Consider the following 20,808-nt stretch of genomic DNA (forward strand, 5'->3'; position numbering starts at 1 on the left):
CCTTGTTCCCTTGCTGGTGAGGAGTTGTGATCCCTTGTAGGAGGAGAGGTGTTCTGGTTTCGGGTGTTTTCATCCTTTTTGCGCTGGTTTCTTTCCATCTTTATAGATTTATATCCACCTGTCGTCTTTGTAGTTGCTGGCTTTCAGATTGGGTCTCTGAGTGGACGTTCTGTTTATTAATGATGAGGTTATTTCTGTTTCTTGGTTTTCATTCTGACAGTCTGGCCCCTCTGCTGTAGGTCTGCTGAGGTCCACTCCAGGCCCTGTTTGCCTTGGGATCACCTGCAGCAGCTGCAGAACAGTAAGGTTTGTTACCAGCTGTCTTCTTCTGCTATCTTTGTCCCAGAAGGATACCCGCCAGGTGTCAGTCTGATCTCTCCTTTATGAGGTGGCTCTTTGGATACAGGGGTCAGGGAGCTGCTTGAGGAGATGGTCTCTTCTTTATAGGAGCTCAAATGCTGAGCTGTGAGCTCCATTGTTCATTCAGAGCTGCTGGGCAGGTACGTTTAGGTCTGCTGCAGCAGAACTCATAAACTGCTTTTTGTTCCCAGGTGCTCTGTCCCAGGGATTTAGGGCTTTATTTATGAGTTTCTGTTATACTGCTGCCTTCTTTTCTTTTTCCTTCAGAGCTGCCCTGTCCAGCAAGGAGGCAGTCTAGTCACTGTCTGCCTGTAGAGGCTTTGCTGAGCTGCTGTGGGCTTCGCCCAGCTGCCAAGTGAACTTCCCTGCAGTCCTGTTCATATGGGTGTAGTTAGAACTGCCTCGGTAAGGGTAGTCCACCTCTTTTAAGGTGGAGTCTCTCTGTAGTGGCGGGTTGCCTTGGCAATGGTGGGCTTCCTCAGCAATGGGTGGTTGCCTTGGCAACAGCGGGCTGCCTCAGCATTGGCTGACTACCTCCGTAGTGGCGGGCTGCCTCGGTAATGGCGGATGTCCCTCCCCGTCAGACCTGGACTGTCCTGGCTTCAGCTGCGCTTGCTGTGAAAGTCTCAATCCAGAGAGTTTCTGATTGCTGTTCTTTTGTGGGGGTGGGACCAGCCGAGCCTGATCGCCTGGCTCCCTGCCTCAGAGCCTTTTTTAAGTTGGTGTTCCAGTCGCGTGTTGAAGAGGCACCGGGGTCTGTTTGTTTTGCCCTGCGGCCACTCACTGTGCTGGCTTAAACAGCGGCACTGAGGTTTGTGGAGCTTTTTTTTTCCCCCTGGAATCTACTGTCCTGGTTCCCTGCTCAGTCTTCTTTTTAAACAGACGAATGGGTGACTTCCTGTGGCTCCAATCACCAGCCAAAACGGCACGCGGACCGGTGTATTTTGTACAGAGAACCGCTGCTCCGGGGCACCGCGTGGGGCAAAGCAGCGGCACTGGCGACCCGTGAAGCTCCTCTGCCTGGGAATTTCCTAGTCTGTGGGCAATAAAAATGCGGCGTCCACTCACCCTCTGCGCTTTCACTGGGAGCTGCAATCCTGAGCTATTCCTAAATGGCCATCTTGGATCCTCCTTCACTTCTCTTGTTAGCTGTATTTCTAAGTATTTTGTTGTCTTTGTAACAATTGTGAATGTGAATTCATTCATGATTTGTCTCTCTGCTTGTCTATTGTTGGTGTATAAGAATGCATGTGATTTTTGTATATTGATTTGGCATCCTAAGACTTTCCTGAAGTTGCTTATCAGCTTAAGAAGCTTTTGAGCTGAAAAAATGGTGTTTTCTAGATATGGGATCATGTGATCTGCAAACAGAGATGGTTTGCCTTTCTCTCCTCCTATTTGAATGCTCTTTATTTATTTCTCTTGCCAGATTGCCGTGGCCAGAAATTTCAGTACTATGTGGAATAGCAGTGGTGAGAGAGGGCATTCTTGTCTTGTGCTGGTTTTCAAGGGAAATGCTTCCAGCTTTTGCCTATTCAGTGTGATATTGGCTATGGGTTTGTCATAAATGGCTCTTATTATTTTGAGGTTTGAGGAGCATAAACTGTTTTGTTGTTTGCTCTGTACATAGTACCTGGCAGTGTGTGGTACAGGGGAGATACCCATGAGTATGCAGGGTGTCAGACAAGGACACTTTACAGCTTTGCATCTAGTAAGAAGGGTATGTAGTATTACGTCAGTTTGATTTTGAACTATATTCTTTGATATTTTACTATATTCTTTGATATTTAAACTATGTATTTTGATATTTAACTATACAAACTACATTCTTTGATATTTAAAAGCTTATTTAAGTTGCCTCCTATCTCCCCCAAATTGCAGCAATTTCTAAGAAAATAAATAGCTACATACTGGCCCTGGAGCACTCATAATTGTTTGATTCATTAAGCTAATTCATTGGCCAACACAAGGTCTCTAATTAAATAAAGTGTATATAAATATTAGAATTATTTTAATGTTACTTGAATTTAGTTTACCAACACTGATATAAACAGATGGGTATGTGTGTATGTGTGTTTGTGTGTGTGTGTATGAAAAATAAGTTTGTGTTTGTGTGTATAAAAAGATAACTTTAATGTAGTTTCTAATCTAAAACTTGAAGTAGGCAACTGAACTCAAAAAATACTTCTAAAAATTTTTTAAATAAATTTATTATAACAGTTTGTATCTAGATCCCCCCCACACACACTTTGGCTCCTTGTATCACCTCTTAAATCAAGAATATAGTAGTTTACACTTGATGGTTATTACTACTTTACAAATCTTGGCTTTCCATTAAAACAGAAGGTATAAAATCTTTTTCTCCATTTCTGAAAAGCAGTGATTTAAATTTATTGTTCTCTCCAAGTCCTGCCTCTTAAAAATCAGTGTGTTACATACTATAGTCATTTCATATAACATTTTAGTTTTTTCCATTTTCTTTCTTTTTTCTTTCATTTTTTCTAGCCTATGATGGAAATAGGGAAACTAATAGATCTTAGAAAATTTTAAAGTTCAACAAAAGTGAAATTTAAAATCCAAAAGTGTAATAGTAGTCTTGATATCAAGGGAGATGTAAAGCAAATGACTACATGATTAGCTCCATTATCTTGTGTCACTAAAACTTAGTGAGCCTGTGTCTTTATCCTTTATAAACCTTTCAAACTGTGATTCCATTATACTTGATTACAACAAGTATGTCATTTTATTTCTAATTTTCTGTGGTTCCAAATAGTCATCTTTCCTTGTTAAGGTAAGAATGAGTTTCTTGAGAATTGATGTTTTCCCCCATTTTATTATTGGTTCTTTATTACAGAACAAAAGAAGATGTGATATTTTAAAGATAGACATGAACTTGTTCATTCATATAAACTTGATTCTCATCTCTATAACAGGAAAAGTTAGTTGATTCCTTTATTAACTTTTTAATTTAGAAGTCTATGTCTTTTATTAAAGGGCTTAATAAAAAATCAAAACTATTGATTTGTGGATTTTCTGGAGTATAAATTCCACTCATCTATAAACTTTGTTATATAATTTTTATCTAGATGTAATTCCATCCAATAATACAAACTATGGACAGAGCTGATAAAGATGGATATGTCTTAGACCAACCTAGACCAATAATGCAATATATGACACTTTTGAGAACTTTTTACTGCCTCTGAGTCTGAAAAACAATATTGTTGATTAAATTGGATTACATACTCATTGTTTTTTTCTTTTCCATGATTGCCAATATTAATATTTTTAAGTGTAAAACTAATGTTATCAGGAGAAGTTTTTTGTTTTAGCTACTTCATTATTGTAGCACATTGGTAAAGGAGAGAGAAACATGTTTTTAGCCCTTCTCAGTCAGCTGTTTTGAACTATAGGAGCAGCAGCAAAAAAAACTGGATAATTTGTGTTTCATATTACTCATAATTCTATGTGAAAATGCAAAAAAATCTCTTTTTACGTGACTTCAAAGAGCAAACTACTCATTGAGCAGAAACCAGTAAAACAAGGACCACTTGCTTAATTGTTAAATTATTTCTCATAACCTGGTCATGCATGGTACATCTCTATATATTACTTGAGGAACAAAATATTTAGTTTGATTACACATAGGCTAAATATTTATAATTAACTGAAGAATTATTCACAAATGATTTCCAACATGGATTATTTATATTCTGATTATTAAGTCTTGGTTCAGTTACACGTGAATAAAGGTCTAGCACAGACTCAAAAGTACCTTTCATTCAGTTGCCTTGCCATTAAAATACACTGCAGTTGCTTATTCAATGTTCTGATTGGGAAAGCTCTTCAGTTGCCTAAGGTATATAACTGCATTGTTCTTTCAGGGTATGCAGTATGTCATATTTAGATAGTAGCTATGCCACCAAAATTAATCTACAGCAGTGAAGATTTATTATACAATTCCTGAGTCATACATAATACTCTTCCATATTTAAGGAGGTTTACTTTCTTAGACATTTCTGTGTGTTGAGGATATCTTACAAAAAGATACTGAATGGATTCCAATCACATTCATGAAATCAAAATTAAAACTAAGACAGTAGAAAAATATTATTTTTACTGTATATTATTTCAGTCCATTATCATTCACTGACATCTACCTATGATAAAAATGAAGACAAACAGTCTCAGAGAAAATTAAGTATCACTAGAACTTTAATTGACAACTTTCCTTTTATTCTTTCCTACCATAAACATCAATCTTTTTTTTTTTTTTTTTTTTTGAGAGGGTCTCACTCTGTTGCTTAGGCTGGAGTGCAGTGGTGTGATCTCCACTCACTCACCTCGGCCTCCCAGGTTCAAATAATTCTCCTGCCTCAGCCTCCTGAGTAGCTGGGGTTGCAGGCATGCACCACAACACCCGGCTAAGTTTTGTATTTTTAGTAGAGATGTGGTTTCAACATGCTGGCCAGGCTGAACTCAAACTCCTGACCTTGTGATCTGCCCCCCTTGGCATCCCAAAGTGCTGAGATTACACACGTGACCTGCTACACCTGGCCAACGTCAATCTTTAGTCACATTAACTTCAGCATGTACACAGATGTCCAATAACACTGTCAGCCAACTGTTAATGGGTTAAAATGTCTTTTAATTAAGTACGTGAACCTTTTATATTCTGAGAACTATACTTCTTGAAAAAATTAAAAATACAAATAATTACACTAACTCATTTTAAATAATGGTTGGATATATGATTTAAGTAATGAATTCATTCTCTGTATAATATGAAGATGAAAATGGAATTAGGAAAAAGTCTATTAGAGAATAGCTATATTTAAGCAACCATAAATATGGGTAGAAGGGATAGTTGGGGCAGATTTTCCAATGTGAAACAACACTTTTGCTAGAGTTTGTGAAGTAAATGCCATGTACTCTGAACCCACGTATTTGAGATAAAGACTGAGTTATTTTTTCTGATTTCTACAATATCATGATGGGCACTGGGTACTTTCTTTGATGCTTGAAGACAAATGTCACCCGTAGTTACACAATAAGAAGCAAAAGTATGATTTTGAATAATTTCAAATTTGTTTGCACTATTTGTCTTGTATGTGTTGATTTTGCAGGTTTGGCTGTGGATTATTTTAGTGAACGCATATATTGGGCTGACTTTGAGCTCTCCATCATTGGCAGTGTTCTGTATGATGGCTCTAATTCAGTAGTTTCCGTCAGCAGCAAACAAGGTTTGTGAAGTGCTTTTGTCTTCATTTTTGATTGTTACTGAGAGTGTTAAATACTAATACATAAACGTAAGTATGAATGCTTTGCATTCTGGATTTTCTTAAAATTCTTTATCCTTTCAACTTATAACTCTTACTGGTAATTAAAATGTTCATACCTACTGGAAAAACAAAGAGGCCAGGGCAGAAATTTGTCCATCTTGACTGGGACAAACATGGCCATTCCTGCCCAGATTCAGAAAATAATTTTATTCTGTGGCTTCCATGCTATTCCATTCTGAGCAGAACACTTTTAGTAGTCAAGATCAGCACCTGTGAACACTAAATTTTATTTCAAATTGCAATGATAACAAGCCAAAAATGAGTTACTGTATGTAGCAAAATATCACAGTGACGATTGTTACCACTGAAGGATACCCTTATTCATATAAACAGCAATGTGTCAAAAAATGACCATTTAACTCTACCACCAGTGACCACCCAATCTACTGTGCTCTTCCGTTGCTAGACCATTTTTATACCCACCTCTCTGCCTGCCTCCTATTTTTTACTGTCTGATTTTTTCCAGCTCCCTTCTGTTCCTCACACTTTTTTTCTGCCGGCTGTCTCAGTTCTTTCTGCTGAATCTAATTTCTCCCCTTTCTGTTTCACTTTCTTTTCCCTGCTTCAACCACTTCCTACAATTTTTTGTAACCACAAATTATTCATCATATCCATTTGAAATTTTTAGAGTTGTATGCTTTGTATTTACTGAATATAGCTTTGCTTCCTGTTTTTTTTTTTTTAACACAAATGGGGAAATTGAAAGAAAACAATTAAATCAATTTTTTATTGTGCCTTTGCCTAAAGTGTGTGTTTTTTTTTCCTATCAATGATCTCAGATGAAAAAAAAATTCCACTTCCCTATAATTAATTACAATGAAGTTAACTTGGCTTTAGTGCAAATTTTACTATTTCATGAAAGCACTAAGAAAAATATACAAATATAAAGACACTTTATACTTTACAACCTCCAGATTATTGGTAAAATATGTTTTGTCATTTTATTTGTTACATATTTCAGCTTCAAAAGTTAGAATAATTATTCTTTTGATAAAATCTCTGAAAGTAAGTCACAAAATGTGAAAATAATGGTTACTATTATTTTTAGCCAAACTAGTCAGATGGGTGATTGTCATTTACCATTTGTTTATTCCATTTCTGAAATGGACAATAGTGATGTCAAATATTTTTGGATTTGCTCTTTAAACTCGACTAATGATTGCTTAATAAATCAGTCGTTCAGGCACGTAATTTGATCATTTATTTGATCCAGAACACAAACTGAGTTGTGCAAACTACCTGTTTTTTTGCTACAGATGACACTGGCTTTTCTTTTGTCAACTGTATAGCATAGAGGATTAGTCTGCAAGTAATAATACCCAGCAAATGTTTTGTGATGGTAAAGATGATTAATGTGATGATGGAAGTGTATTTTTATGTTTTGAGTGACATATTTACTACATTGCATATCCTTACTTTAGATATATTAATTCTAAGAACTTCATAGCTAATATAAATATTCCAATCCTGAAAGTTTATTTTTAAATAGTAATAAGATTTTCAATATAGTTTTGGAAAAACATAATTTTAAAAGTCTGAGTATGTACATTAAAACTTTAATAACCACCTTTTAAAATTCCAGGCTTATTACATCCACATAGGATCGATATCTTTGAAGATTACATATATGGAGCAGGACCTAAAAATGGTGTATTTCGAGTACAAAAATTTGGCCATGGTTCAGTAGAATATTTAGCTTTAAATATTGATAAAACAAAAGATGTTTTGTTATCTCATCGTTATAAACAACAAAATTGTAAGTATCATATGTTATGAAGTTATCTATATTGGTAATTTTTTCTTATATCTCTCACAAATATATTTTTAAATATATTAACTATGTAAATGTCTGAACCCCAGTAAGCTAAGTAACTTTGATTTTGATGTCACTAGACTTTTTCAATTACCAAAGTCAAAATATAGATATTTTATTTCTGCCGTAACAGGGAAAATTTTCAGCATTTGTCCAAGTTTTCTTGAAATTAAAATTGTCTTTGTTACAATAATCTGCTATTCTGCTTCTAAAATTCTTAATAGAACTTTGTGTGAGTATATAGATGAACTATACAAGTAAGAAAATTTATTTGTTCATCATTTTGACTCTTATTACTAACCAACAAGTATTAACCTTCTGTTCTTAAATATATACAAAAGAACTCTTCCCAAAGGTCGTATATTTTCTCTGATGTATTGCATATGACTTCTTATTGTTACTCTCCCTCCTAGGAAGGAGTGGGTAAATCATTGAGGTAATTAAGGTAATTCTCTTGAAAAATATGTTTCAAACACAGGTATCAAAAAAGTTTAAGAACAAAGTGAAAAATAATAATATGGCTGAAATTCTAATAATCTGTCTTTATGTATCAGTTCACTCTTCAAGATTCTGTTCAAGACTTTTTTTTATAATTATTCTTTACGGCAAATGAAATGGATTTTATCTTGTTTGCTGCTTTTATCTGGAAAGATAGCAATTGGTGTTTATTCAAATCAGTTCTCACAACAGAATAAAACAAAATATAGTTTCCTAAAAAGTCCTCAAATTCTATCCAAAGTCTTGCTGCTCTTTACCAATAATTTGTCATATAAGTTTCCAAGGTTAATATGAAGACACATTCTCTCATCCTCTAGTTTTGTTTAATTCATATTCATAGTTGAATATTGCCACATTCATGGAAAGTAAACAAATAAAACCCTGTCTTGAATATAACAGGCATTTGAATAGTGGTTCTTACAGAAAAAAAAAAAAAAAAAAAAAAAAAAAAAAAAAAAAAAAAGCCACTCTCATAGTCACCAGCTCAGCTACCTGGGTACCATTCCTGCTTAATTATTTTCTAATGAAATAATCTCTAGGAAAGGTCAAAAATCAGCTATGACAGCAAAGGCGCTACACTGGATAAAAATTTAAACAAAAATAAGTATGGCATATATTCACATATGCACACAAACTCCTACTTGATGGAAAGGAAGCCGTTTTCGACATTTTTTAAGTTGTATTTTTTATTTGTTTTTACCTTGAACTGAAAAGTTACATATGCATTTTAATCCTTTGTGTTAATAAATAAAAGGCGGAGGGGAGGCATTTTTTTTTTTTTTTTTACGTTAGAACAGCTCTGTGAAGATCTAAAATGAAAGATCCCCCAAAACTTCCATTGGCTTTACTTTTCGACACAGTCCCAATGGTACTTCAGGTTCTAAGACCAACTCTTATGCCAAAAGCAATTAGCCAGAAGCAAGCGTAACAAAGTATATTTGAATAATTTATTCTCTCTTTTGGAAAATGTGAATAAGACAAATTTACTATTAATAGTGAACATTGGGTAGTAATTTTTCTTCACTTATAAAGGAGAATTATGACATTGAGTAAGATACTCCCAGTGGAAATTTGATGTGATTACTTTTCAACATTGCTAATTAATCATTTCATCTTATTTGATTTTATGCTTTTGAAGCCTATTGTATCTATATTTACACATTTCTTTGTTTTCTTTTCTTTTGTTTAACCAGTGCCCAACCCATGCTTGGATTTAGCATGTGAATTCCTCTGCTTGCTGAATCCTTCTGGGGCCACTTGTGTGTGTCCAGAAGGAAAATATTTGATTAATGGCACCTGCAATGATGACAGTCTGTTAGGTAGGTAGACATCATTATTCTCTAAATAATGAATTAATCCTTATCATGAAATTTTGCAACTAGTGAAACTGAGTACAATTATCTGCTTTCTCATAAATTTAGCTACCTTGATAGCAGTGCTTCTTGAATGCCTGTGTAAACTATTCTTTTCTCTGGAGAAGACTTCAGTTCACAAAGACGTTTGTTCACAAAGCAGCAATGAACACTTACAGACACTTAACAACAGATCAAGAACTGTGAAGTCACTCACAGACCCAAAAAACATTTTTATGTAACTCTTGTTGAATTAGATAAGACAATAATATTTTTTAAGAACAACATTCTGCTATGGGTTTAAATTCAGCCCAAAAATCTGTTTATTTATTTAATACATTCATATTGAATACCTCTTGTGTGACAAAGGCTAACTTAGACACTGCATGTTCTCACTCATAGGCAGGTGTTGAACAATGAGAACACATGGACACAGGGAGGGGAGCACTACGCACTGGGGTCAGTTGGGGGGAAATAGGGGAGGGACAGTTGGGGGTGGGGAGCTGGGGAGAGATAGCAAGGGGGGAGATGCCAGATGTAGGTGATGGGGAGGAAGGCAGCAAATCACACTGCCACGTGTGTACCTATGCAACAATTTTGCATGTTCTTCACATGTACCCCAAAACCTAAAATGCAATAAAATAAATAAATGGGGGAAAAAAAAAGAAATTGAGAATTAATCTAAAAACCAAATTTTATCTTCTGTGTAAAATGGAACTTATAATACTGCTACAGCTACTTCTACTATTACCACAAATAACAATAATAATAAATATTTTGAGGGCTTATGAACAAGGTATAACGATAATGTAAAACCTAAAAACTAACCTAGAAACAAAACTGATAAATTTTTTTTCATTTATGTAGTTTGTATTTCAGAAGCTAGAAGCTGGAATAATAAAAATTGAAACATTATTTCAGATGCTAAATATTAAATGACAAAAAATAAAATAAAATAAAACACAAAATAGTGTGATAGCAAAGGGAAAGAACATATATCTCTTGAATATCCAGCTAGACTGACAATAAATAAGTCTCCTCACATTCAAGACATTAACTATAATGGGAAGAAATATTGTTACTAAAAGAAAGAAAATCCACACATAGTACTTTTTAAAATTATTTTATTTTATGTATTTATTTATTTATTCTTATTGAGATGGAGTCTTGCTGTCACCCAGACTGGAGTGCAGTGGCACAATCTCGGCTCACTGCTACCGCCACTTCCTGGGTTCAAGCAATTCTCTTGCCTCAACCTCCTAACTGGGACTACAGGTGTGTGTCACCACGCTTGGATACCTTTTTTTTTCTTTTTTTTTTTTTTTTTTTTTTTTTTTTTTGTATTTTTAGTAGAGGTGGTGTTTTGCCATGTTGGCCAGCCTGGTTTTGAACCCCTGACCTCAGGTGATCTGCCCAGCTCTGCCTCCCAAAGTGCTGGGATTATGGGGGTGAACCACCGCGCCTGACCACATGTACTAAGTTTTATGACACAGACACAAAGGCAATGCTCTTCCCAGGCGTGGTGGCTCATACCTGTAATCACAGCACTCAGGGAGACAGAGGCCAGAGGATAATTTGAGCCCAGGGGTTCAAGACCTGCCTGGGCAATGTAGCAAGCACCCATTCTCCACAAAAAGGGAAAAAAAGAAAAACGCAGTGCTCCAAAATCACTTGAGGGTCACAGCAAACATTTTCCAACAAGGTACAAACATTACTTATGCCAGGGGTTGTTACCGGTTATAGTTCCCTCTGCTAGAATGTACTACTGACATGGACTCTGGCTCTTTACCCTCAGTCAGCATCTCCACCCCCTGCATGATTTTCTTCTTGTTTTCTGATGAAGGTTACATCCAATTTGAAGACTTTTGCCCTTTATAAGGCAGTCAATGTCAAAACTATTATAGTACTTTCATTTAATATATAACCTTTAAGCATTGGATATGCAGAGCTGAAGGGGTTGAAAAGATGACTTGATAAATAACGTAAGCACCAATAAATAGATATGGATGTGGACAGTGACACAAGCCCCAGAAGAGACAGAGTTAAAACTATTACGAGAATTTAGATTATTCTTCAAATAGGGGATCAGTCCAAATTTCCTATAGGATATGACATTTAAACAAGGTCTACAAAGGCAGATTGGGTTGAGATTAAATGGGAAGGAGGGAGGAGGACACAGAGATAGAAAAAGTGTCTGAGAAGATATGAAAACATGGTATTTAAAGAAAATAATGAGTCATTCATTTTAGTTAGTGTGGAGAAGTGTGAAGCCCGGTTTTGAGTAACAATGTTGGAAAGTTCATAACATAGAGCTAAGTGTGAATCATGATCGGTATTTTGGATGGGCACTTTGGTGCCAATTATTGAAAAGGGATGCCATTAGGGCACTAGGATGCTCCCTTTCCCTCCACCCGTTCTGTCAGTCAGCGTAGCTGTTATCTCAATGGTGGGAAGAATAAGAGTAATCAAGTGAACGTTTCCGAACATTGTTAGTACCACTTTCTCGAACGCTGTTCTATGTCATAGAGGTAAACACTGCAAAGGCACCTATTCTGCTTAACCTCTCAGAAACAGATTCTTTAAATGTGAACAACTTTTCTATAGAAATGTCATACCTTCAGCAGTTCCACATAATCCCTTACCCATTGGCCCCACAGGTGCCTCCTGTGTACTGGGTCTACTTAGAAAATTTGAGTGAGCACCTAGGACAGAAATTAGGATTATACAAATAAACTAATAATGCTACCAAGGGATTTTTACATTGCCTCCGATGGTACAAGTATTTTTTTTAGAGTCAAGTTTCAGTTTTTGTTGGTTTTCCTTTTCTCTTTTACGTAATCCTGTTTCCACTCTCTCTTCTATGTAATCCTCCTCCTTTCCTCTTTGTTTGGTCCAAATTATATATCCAACAAACAAAACTCTCTGAATACCTTGCAAGATGTGACCTAGTGCAGGGCTGAAACAAAACTTTAGATTAAGTCAAGGTCTACCACTTAACTTACTTTGTTGCCCTTGGATTTTATATTATGCCTGCCTCCCTTGGTCTCAGTTTATTCTATATAACATCGAATTAATAATAAATACTACTAATATTACTATCACTGACAATGGTAATAATACTAAATATTTTGAAAATATATGAGGAAAGCATAATTCTATGTATGTTTCTACATATATATTTATTTATTTAATCTTCACATTTTATCATCTAGTAATTTCCCCTACTTTACAGATAAAATGGCAGCATTAGAAGCTCATTTGATTGCCTAACGTTCCTTAGTAAATTCCCAGAGTGAATGTAGGTGGTCCACTCTGTTGATCATCAGAGATGATCAACTGGATGTATTGATCAATACATCCAGTGTCTCTGTGTCACCCAGAGAACCCATTTCCAGAGTTATTGGAAATTCTAGCAATAACATGCATAGAACAGATATCACAATACCTTGCAAAAAGTAGACACATAGCCCTTTAAAATCAATATGTCACTTTGAAGTAGGTAAGAAAATGAAACAAGTGTTTTTTTGCTGCATTAAATCATCAAATTGTATCATTTTATGTTTGAAAGAAGGAATCTTGCTTATCTAAATACACACTTATCCACGATCTAAAACTTTTTTTGGAGATGTGTTTTGCTCTTTCAACCTTGTTTAAAAGGCATAGTTTCAGAAACCTCAAAGCCCATTCTTGTAATTTAAGAGAAAATTCTACATTTAGTCAAAGTGATAAAAACATTCAAATTAGCTTTTACACATATAGGTCTTAAAAAATAAACATTTTGGATGTTTATTTCAATTGGAACATAAATGAGTGGATTTCAGAATTATTGATTAGTGAAGATAAATGCTAGTTATATTTTTTCTGACATTAACTTCTGCTATAGTCAATCTTTTCATTTCTTTATAATTATTTGCCTTCTTCTTGCTGCTATTGTTAAATCATGAGCACCCAGAACATTTTTAATCTTCATGTAAGAAATTTGAAATTCAAATATTACTAATTCTTGGGGAAGTGTTCACCTGCTTTTTCCTATAGTTGATTAAAATTGCTGGAGGTTGGCTTCTGGGGTGATTTAGTTATTGACAAAAGCAGCTTTCTTTTTCATTATGGAACCATTATTATGGGTTTTGAAAGAATGTAACTCTACTTCCGTTTCATCATGCAGTGTTGCACTTTTAATTTTCTGGTTCCTGATGAGGCATGTCATAGTAATGTGCATGCCCCAACATGTAGGGATTTTGAATATTCTTGTGATTTTCTTAGAATTTACAGGTAAAAATGAGTACCTCATAATAAGCCTACATATGATTATAATGCCTTAAATGTTTATCTTTACTGTTCACATCCATAACCTTTATTAGGACAAATAATGTTGACTGAGTTAGAAAGGTTTTGATACATTTTAAATTAAACAAGCATATTTCCACTCTGCATGTTTCTTACGAGTTTGACCTCTGTATTCAATTACTTGCTGGAGATTCCCATAAACATCTTCAATTTAGCATGCCAACCTGAAACCACCCCTCCATTTCCTGTCCTCCTTGTGTTCCCTCCTAATTCTCCTGGTCAGAAACTGAAGAAGCATCCTTAATTTTCCCTGATTTTTCTTCACATAACACTGCTGTGATTTTTTACCTCTAAATGAACTTTAGAATATATCCTCATTTATCCATCCCATATTAGTCTATTTTGGGTCAGCATCTTACCTATCATGGATAATGCACACAAAGTTCTGAGAGTCTCCCTGCTTTTTTAATTGAACCCCTACCAGTACATTATCCTTCCAAGACACCACATTACTTTTGGGGTAGAATCTAAAATCCATGGATCTTCTCTTACTCTCTGCTTATATCTTCAAAAACACTTACCTATCGTAATTCCTTTCTTTACCCTCTCCAATCCAGGTCCACTCACAGTGACTTTCATTCATTTCCTCCAGTGCTCACCCATAGATGTTATTCTACTGGAGCTCCATCCTCAGTAACCTTGTGGGCATTCAGTCAGTAATGCCGAATAAGGATGATACTTGCTTACTTTAACAAATGAGCGTATTAATCGCCCATTGAAATTCCACAGTACACCTTGGACACCAACTGTCAGCTCTTCATCTTTCTCCCAGTCTAGATACAATAAATAAGGGCTGGAAGTCAAATTTTCATTTGTGTATATGTCTGTATGGTACATATTTACATTTATGTACTTAATATTTACAGAGTTTTATAATTTTATATTTATTCCAATTTCTTATTTGCTATTCTTACAAACCTGAGTTAACTTGTGTATTTATCATTAAGGGCATTTTAAGGTGAAGTAAGTGAGGCTCAAATCAGGTAACTTGTATGCGTAGTAAGCAGCAGAACTAGGACCTAAATACAGGTTTCATTGTACCACTGTACTCTTTTAAAAATATATTTATATTACGTCATGAGAGAGTTCTTCATATTACAAACTTTAGTAATGCCAATCTGAAGCCAGCCTACATGGCAATGTATTTGAAACCTTTCTCTGCAATGAGGCGAGTCTCAGAAATGTATGGCACTGCTGACAGGTCTTATTTATGACAGTGGACATGACACTTGAATCATTGTGTCATTTGAAGTCACTGAGGTGCTTTAAGATGCTCTTGAAATCATTGCAGTGATATATTCAAGCTTCTGTCATGTATGTGCCAGTGCATCTTGAATAAGAATTATAGATTGTTTCGATTTTACCTACTTTAACTATAAAATAGACATTACTATAGTAAAGGGCATATTCTAGAATATAATGCTTATTACAACTTTGTCAATCAGTTTTGTTCCATTGAACACTGTATGTTGCTCAAAGCAAAGCAGCATTTCTAATGGAGAAGGCCATGTCAATATGCACAGAAAAATAGCCTTGAAAATGATTCCAAACCTATCTTTATCATAAATCATACTTGCCAAATTGTTAAAAATAATTTTGCTACCCTAAGGAATGTCCAACCTTTTTATTCTCAGTCAAAATGTTATTAAGTAGGTGGATTGTACAGAATCATTTGGGACAAGTGTTATATATGGAAATATTTCTGTCACTATTCTATCACCAACTTGTACTAAATCTCAATGACTTTTAGTTTGGGACATTTATATATGCTTAATAAGGATGAACATCAAAGAGTATCTCTTCTTGTAAACATTTCTCTATACTGTGTATAATCATACATACATTATAGAACAAATTGTGTGTGTGTGTGTGTGTGTGTATGCTATAAATTTGTTTTACAAATTTAAAGTTTTCTTTTTAATATTAACTACTCCTAAAAATTAGCTATGTTGGCCCATATTATAAAGACAATTTCTTGGTTGGAAAATATATTGCTTTTAGAAGCCTAGTCAGCATAGTGAGACCCTGTCTCTACAAAAAAAAAAATATAATAATAATAATTGGCCAAGTATGTTGGTGCACACTATAGTCCCAGCTACTTGGAAAGTGGAGGTGGGAGGATCACTGGAGCCCAGGGCATTGAGGCTGCAGTGAGCCATGACTATGCTATTGCCCACCAGTCTGGGTGACAGAGCAAGATCCTGTCTCAATAAAATAAAGAAAGAAGATGAAAATACATTACTTTTACTAAGTTTCAGTTAGTTTTATTATTCAATATTTTGCAAATATAAGAAAAGGTTAATAATGCTTTAAGTTTAAAGAAGAATATACATTATTTTAATATGTATATTTGCCATTTACCGTTCAACAACTAGAATCTGTTTTCCAATAGTACTTTTCTTTTTTTTCTACTTTTGTACTTGGGGTAATTATTTTATGGAAACAAAAGATCCTCATATTGAAATGTTGTATCTATTTGAATTACTTTTATTCAATTACTCCCTGAAAATATGCTAATATGTATATTTCTTCTCATAAACAGATGATTCATGTAAATTACCTTGTGAAAATGGAGGAAGGTGCATTTTCAATGAGAAGGGTGATTCGAGGTGTCACTGTTGGCCTAGTTATTCAGGAGAAAGATGTGAAGTCAACCACTGTACCAACTACTGCCAGAATGGAGGAACTTGTGTACCATCAGTTCTAGGTAAATATTTCAGTGTAATTGTATTTCAAATCTTTCGCATTTTCTTTGTAATTGAATCAAAAATAGTTAATGGTACAAATATACTTCCTCCTAATATCCTAATAAAAAATACATTACCACAATATACTAACACAAAATTAAGTCAACGACATTTGTTCTAAACTCAGTATATAAAAGTTCAAGCAAAAAATTTAACAACACTGGTGGTCATTACCAGGGGTTGGGCATGTACCATGTGACAGGCTCAATGTTAATAGAAATTTGTCCCTGCCTCAGAATGATTAGTAGAGCAAATTTTCCAAGTTTACTATGTTTGACTCCAAAGTTTATGTTTTTTTTTAATTGCACAAATAGTTTTCCTAATGCTAAAAATCAATTGTTGTTTAAAATTAGGATCATTTTAAATGTAAATAAACTGTAATAGAGAATCTAATAGCATCCTGATTCCCATCTAAAACTGTAACTACTCTTTTGACATTATGCTGTATGACATAATATGCTTTGAAAATATCAGGTTTCTACATCTTAGGATGTATTTGAGATTGTTATTAATTTATGCAATAGCCTTGTTTGCAGAAAGTGTTCTGTACAACACATAAATGAACATAGAAACATATTCTTCTACTGACTTTTATTAAATTTAAAATATGTTCCACGAGAAAAAAATAACCCCAATGCATAATAAAAATCTAATTTGCAAATTCTAATATTCAGTGTAAGGGAAATTATGGAACTATTATGGTGCAATCTATGCACATTTAATTTTACCATCATAAATGCAAATTTAGTTAGTCAAATGGAAAATCAGTCTACATGGTTTTCACATTCCCCTACATGGTTAATTTTTATCTTACTGTGAGTTCTCACTGCTTCTATTGTTTATACTATTTTTTGAAGTATTTAAACTAGTGTTAATTGAAAGAGCTACATGAAGATTTTTCAGTGTGAATCAGAAAAATCAAGCTGTTTCTGAAATACATTCTAATAGTAAAAGTTTGATAATTTTATGTCTATAAATATTTTTGTCTTATTGATAATGAAATTATTCTAACTACTTAATAGCCTTCAGAAAATATATTCAGAAGTTTGATTAGATTGGAATATAGAAGGCACCAGGAGTCTTAACATATATTTTTAGTATGCTAAGGGAAGCTAATTCATAAAGTATATTCCATTACTACAGGGGAAATTGTAGTACTGGGTCCTTTATTGAATACATTAAAAAGGGCCGGGCGCGGTAGCTCAAGCCTGTAATCCCAGCACTTTGGGAGGCCGAGGCGGGTGGCTCACGAGGTCAAGAGATCGAGACCATCCTGGTCAACATGGTGAAACCCCATCTCTACTAAAACTACAAAAAAAAATTAGCTGGGCATGGTGGCGCGTGTCTGTAGTCCCAGCTACTCAGGAGGCTGAGGCAAGAGAATTGCCTGAACCCAGGAGGCCGAGGTTGCGGTGAGCCGAGATCGCGCCATTGCACTCCAGCCTGGGTAACAAGAGCGAAACTCCATCTCAAAAAAAAAAAAAAAAAAAAACCAGGTTCAAAGAACATGGGTGTGTAGTTTAGTAACACACATAATATCTCCTTTAGGGAAAAAGTTTTCTCATGCAAAATTACTTGTTTGGAAGTTTTATTAATTGGTAACAATTTTCTCATTGAGATAATGAAAACCATTGTGTTATAGCTGGATGATTTATCTATATTTATATTTAGAAATATTTAGGCCAAGCAAACAATTTGAAATTCCAAACTATCGTTATCTATTGAACCTGCAATGCATCCACAGGGACAAATCTCTACAAAACATTGAATTTGCTGTCCTGTTGATGGATCCTGAGTTGTATATAGATACAGCACAACTTTCAATGTTTAGTTCAAATCATTGTCTAAAATTTGCTGCATGCTCAAAATCTGTAGTTCAACTTTATCTGTGCACAAAGTTATTATATCCTGATTTACATAAGTAATATTTTCAGGGAAAAAAATTCAAATTAATAATATGAATGAGTTCTCTTATGGATTCAACCTGAGATATGGCCATGTAGTTTATTTTATAGCATCTAATAATTAATAATTATATGATATCTAATTAGGTCATTTAAAAAGCATTTTTCACTTTTAAAATGTGGTTTTATAAAATATAAAAACATTGTTTGGTATTATAGACTGTAGAACCTCATTATTTCCACACAAATATTAATTTGTTAAACAAATCCCATGAGCATTTCATGGATTTAAACATTGTTGGTTTACTTCAGTTAAGCCTTTTGGCAAATTCCTATGTGGACACTACATAACTAGGGTTTGGGGCAGCCTTAATTAAAATTTATAAGTTTATGACAGTTATATAGAACAATAATAATTGAACAAAAGAAATGTCACTAGTTAATTAAAAGTACACATCTGTGATGCATAATTAAAAATTTTACATGTACTAATGAGTTTTTCTCATTCCTTAAGGTTATTTTTTGTAATAATAAGCACTAAAAATAAAATATATTAGCTATGTTCATATAAAAAGATACTAAAAATTGGAATATTTTGATATTGATTATATTAATAAGAATCCACATAGTTCATTTTTATGACCTGCTCATAGGATGATAGATTTAAGATAAAATTTGCTTTTGACAAAATAATTGAAATCAGAGTAAAGCATAGTATTAATTAGGCATTTATTTTTGAAAACAGAAAAATTTTGAAAGTTTTTATGCATCATGGATATCATTAAGGCATTTATGCTGTTAACAGCTACATTTAATCTTTACTTTTATGAACATTTATTCTCCATGGTATATTCATGATGTTTGGTATTTTCTTACTGTTGTAGGTCTGTTATTTAGTCTTTTGATATTTATATCAAAGTGAGTCAAGCTTTCCTATCCAGTTGATTTAGAGGAATGAAGCTAAAGGGTTTGTACATTTGAGACAACATTCCCAAATACTTTCTTCCACTCCTAAAGTTTGGAGTTATGCCAAGGGGAAGCAGATCTTACTTTGGGAGTTTGAAAATATGCAAAAGCAGAATTAGCTAGGTTAAGAGGTGAAAGTGCAATATGGGGTATAGTGGGCAATACATTTGAATTGCATATTTTAAGTGAATACCACATGAAGAAGGCAGAAGCTGTCACTGTAGCGCTCCCTCCCACCACATCTGAGGGCTTTGGCAGTGAAGGTTTTGTTCCCAGAAATGAAACGAGGATGAAGAAGCCCCCTGTTGTGGAAGGAAATAAAATCAGAATCCTCTCTGCATGGGAAATACCCTGATAGTAAGAGGCAAATAGATAAAGAAAGCATTCCTTCTCTTTATTCAAGGGCTTTCTGTCTTAGTAACTGTCCTCAAATCAGATGGTAGAATTTCTCAAAGTCAAGTTAAGCCAGGAATTTTTGGGTACCTTTGGAACATTACAAAACTAATGACAAAACACATGTACTCAAGGATCTCAGATAACGTGTACCGGGGTATAAAGTACACAGTCACCTAACTATTAATATCTTAATAAAGAATCAACGTACATTTAAACTGCCCATCTTTGATTTTCTTTCACTTCTTATTTAAATGAGATCTTTTATTTAAATCAATTGTTGCATCTTAGCTCCCTTAACATAGATATTAGTTATGTTTAAGGATTGCTGAAAACTGGATATTTGGTTTTACTTGCCTTTTTTGAGCTGTGTTTTTCATTTGTGTAAATTTAGGGAATACAAGTGCAGTTTTGTTGCATGGATATATTGTGTAGTAGTGAAGTCTGGGCTTTTATTGTAACCATTAGCTGAATAGTGTACATTGTACCCATTAAGCAATTTCTCATCCTTTACTCTTCTTCCCACTTCCAATTCACCAATGTCTGTTATTTCACATTATATTCAGGTGTGCACATTATTTAGCTTCTACTTAGAGGAATAAGAACATGTGGTAAATATGAACATGTAATTGACTTTACAAGATGTTTTGCTCAAGATAATGGCCTTCAGTTTCATCCGTGTTACTCCAAAAAATGATTTTATTTTTTTCTATGGCTAAGTAGTATCCCATGGTGTGTGTGTGTGTGTGTGTGTGTGTGTGTGTGTGTGTGTATGTGTGTGTCACATTTTCTTTATTCAGTCATTCATTGTTGGACACGTAGATTGATTCCATATTTTTGCTATTGTGAATAGTGCTGTTATAAACATACATGCGCAGTACCTTTTTGATATAATGATATTTTTTCTTTTAGGTGTGAATATACTCAGTAGTGTGATTGCTGTATCAAATGGTAGTTCTATTTTTAGTTATTTGTGAAATCTCGATGCTGTTTTCCATAGAGGCTGTATTAATTTACATTCCTACCCATGGTGTGTAACTGTTCCCTTGTCACTACATCCTCACCATCTGTTTTTTTTTTTTTTTT

The 20,808-nt window shown here is 34.4% G+C and overlaps 1 protein-coding gene across 2 annotated transcripts in view; it reads left to right on the forward strand.

The window, feature by feature from the left end:
- LRP1B (LDL receptor related protein 1B) overlaps window positions 1-20,808 on the forward strand; it is a 1,911,091-nt gene that overhangs the window by 1,813,302 nt on the left and 76,981 nt on the right. For both annotated transcript variants that reach the window (XM_017523186.2, XM_037736613.1), the window contains exons 80-83: window positions 5,487-5,603; window positions 7,285-7,458; window positions 9,207-9,332; window positions 16,255-16,419. In XM_017523186.2, coding sequence (XP_017378675.1) covers window positions 5,487-5,603; window positions 7,285-7,458; window positions 9,207-9,332; window positions 16,255-16,419 — 582 coding nt within the window. The remainder of the gene's footprint in view (window positions 1-5,486; window positions 5,604-7,284; window positions 7,459-9,206; window positions 9,333-16,254; window positions 16,420-20,808) is intronic.

The sequence above is a fragment of the Cebus imitator genome, unplaced genomic scaffold, assembly GCF_001604975.1.
Source record: "Cebus imitator isolate Cc_AM_T3 unplaced genomic scaffold, Cebus_imitator-1.0 Scaffold27, whole genome shotgun sequence".
NCBI lineage: Eukaryota > Metazoa > Chordata > Mammalia > Primates > Cebidae > Cebus > Cebus imitator.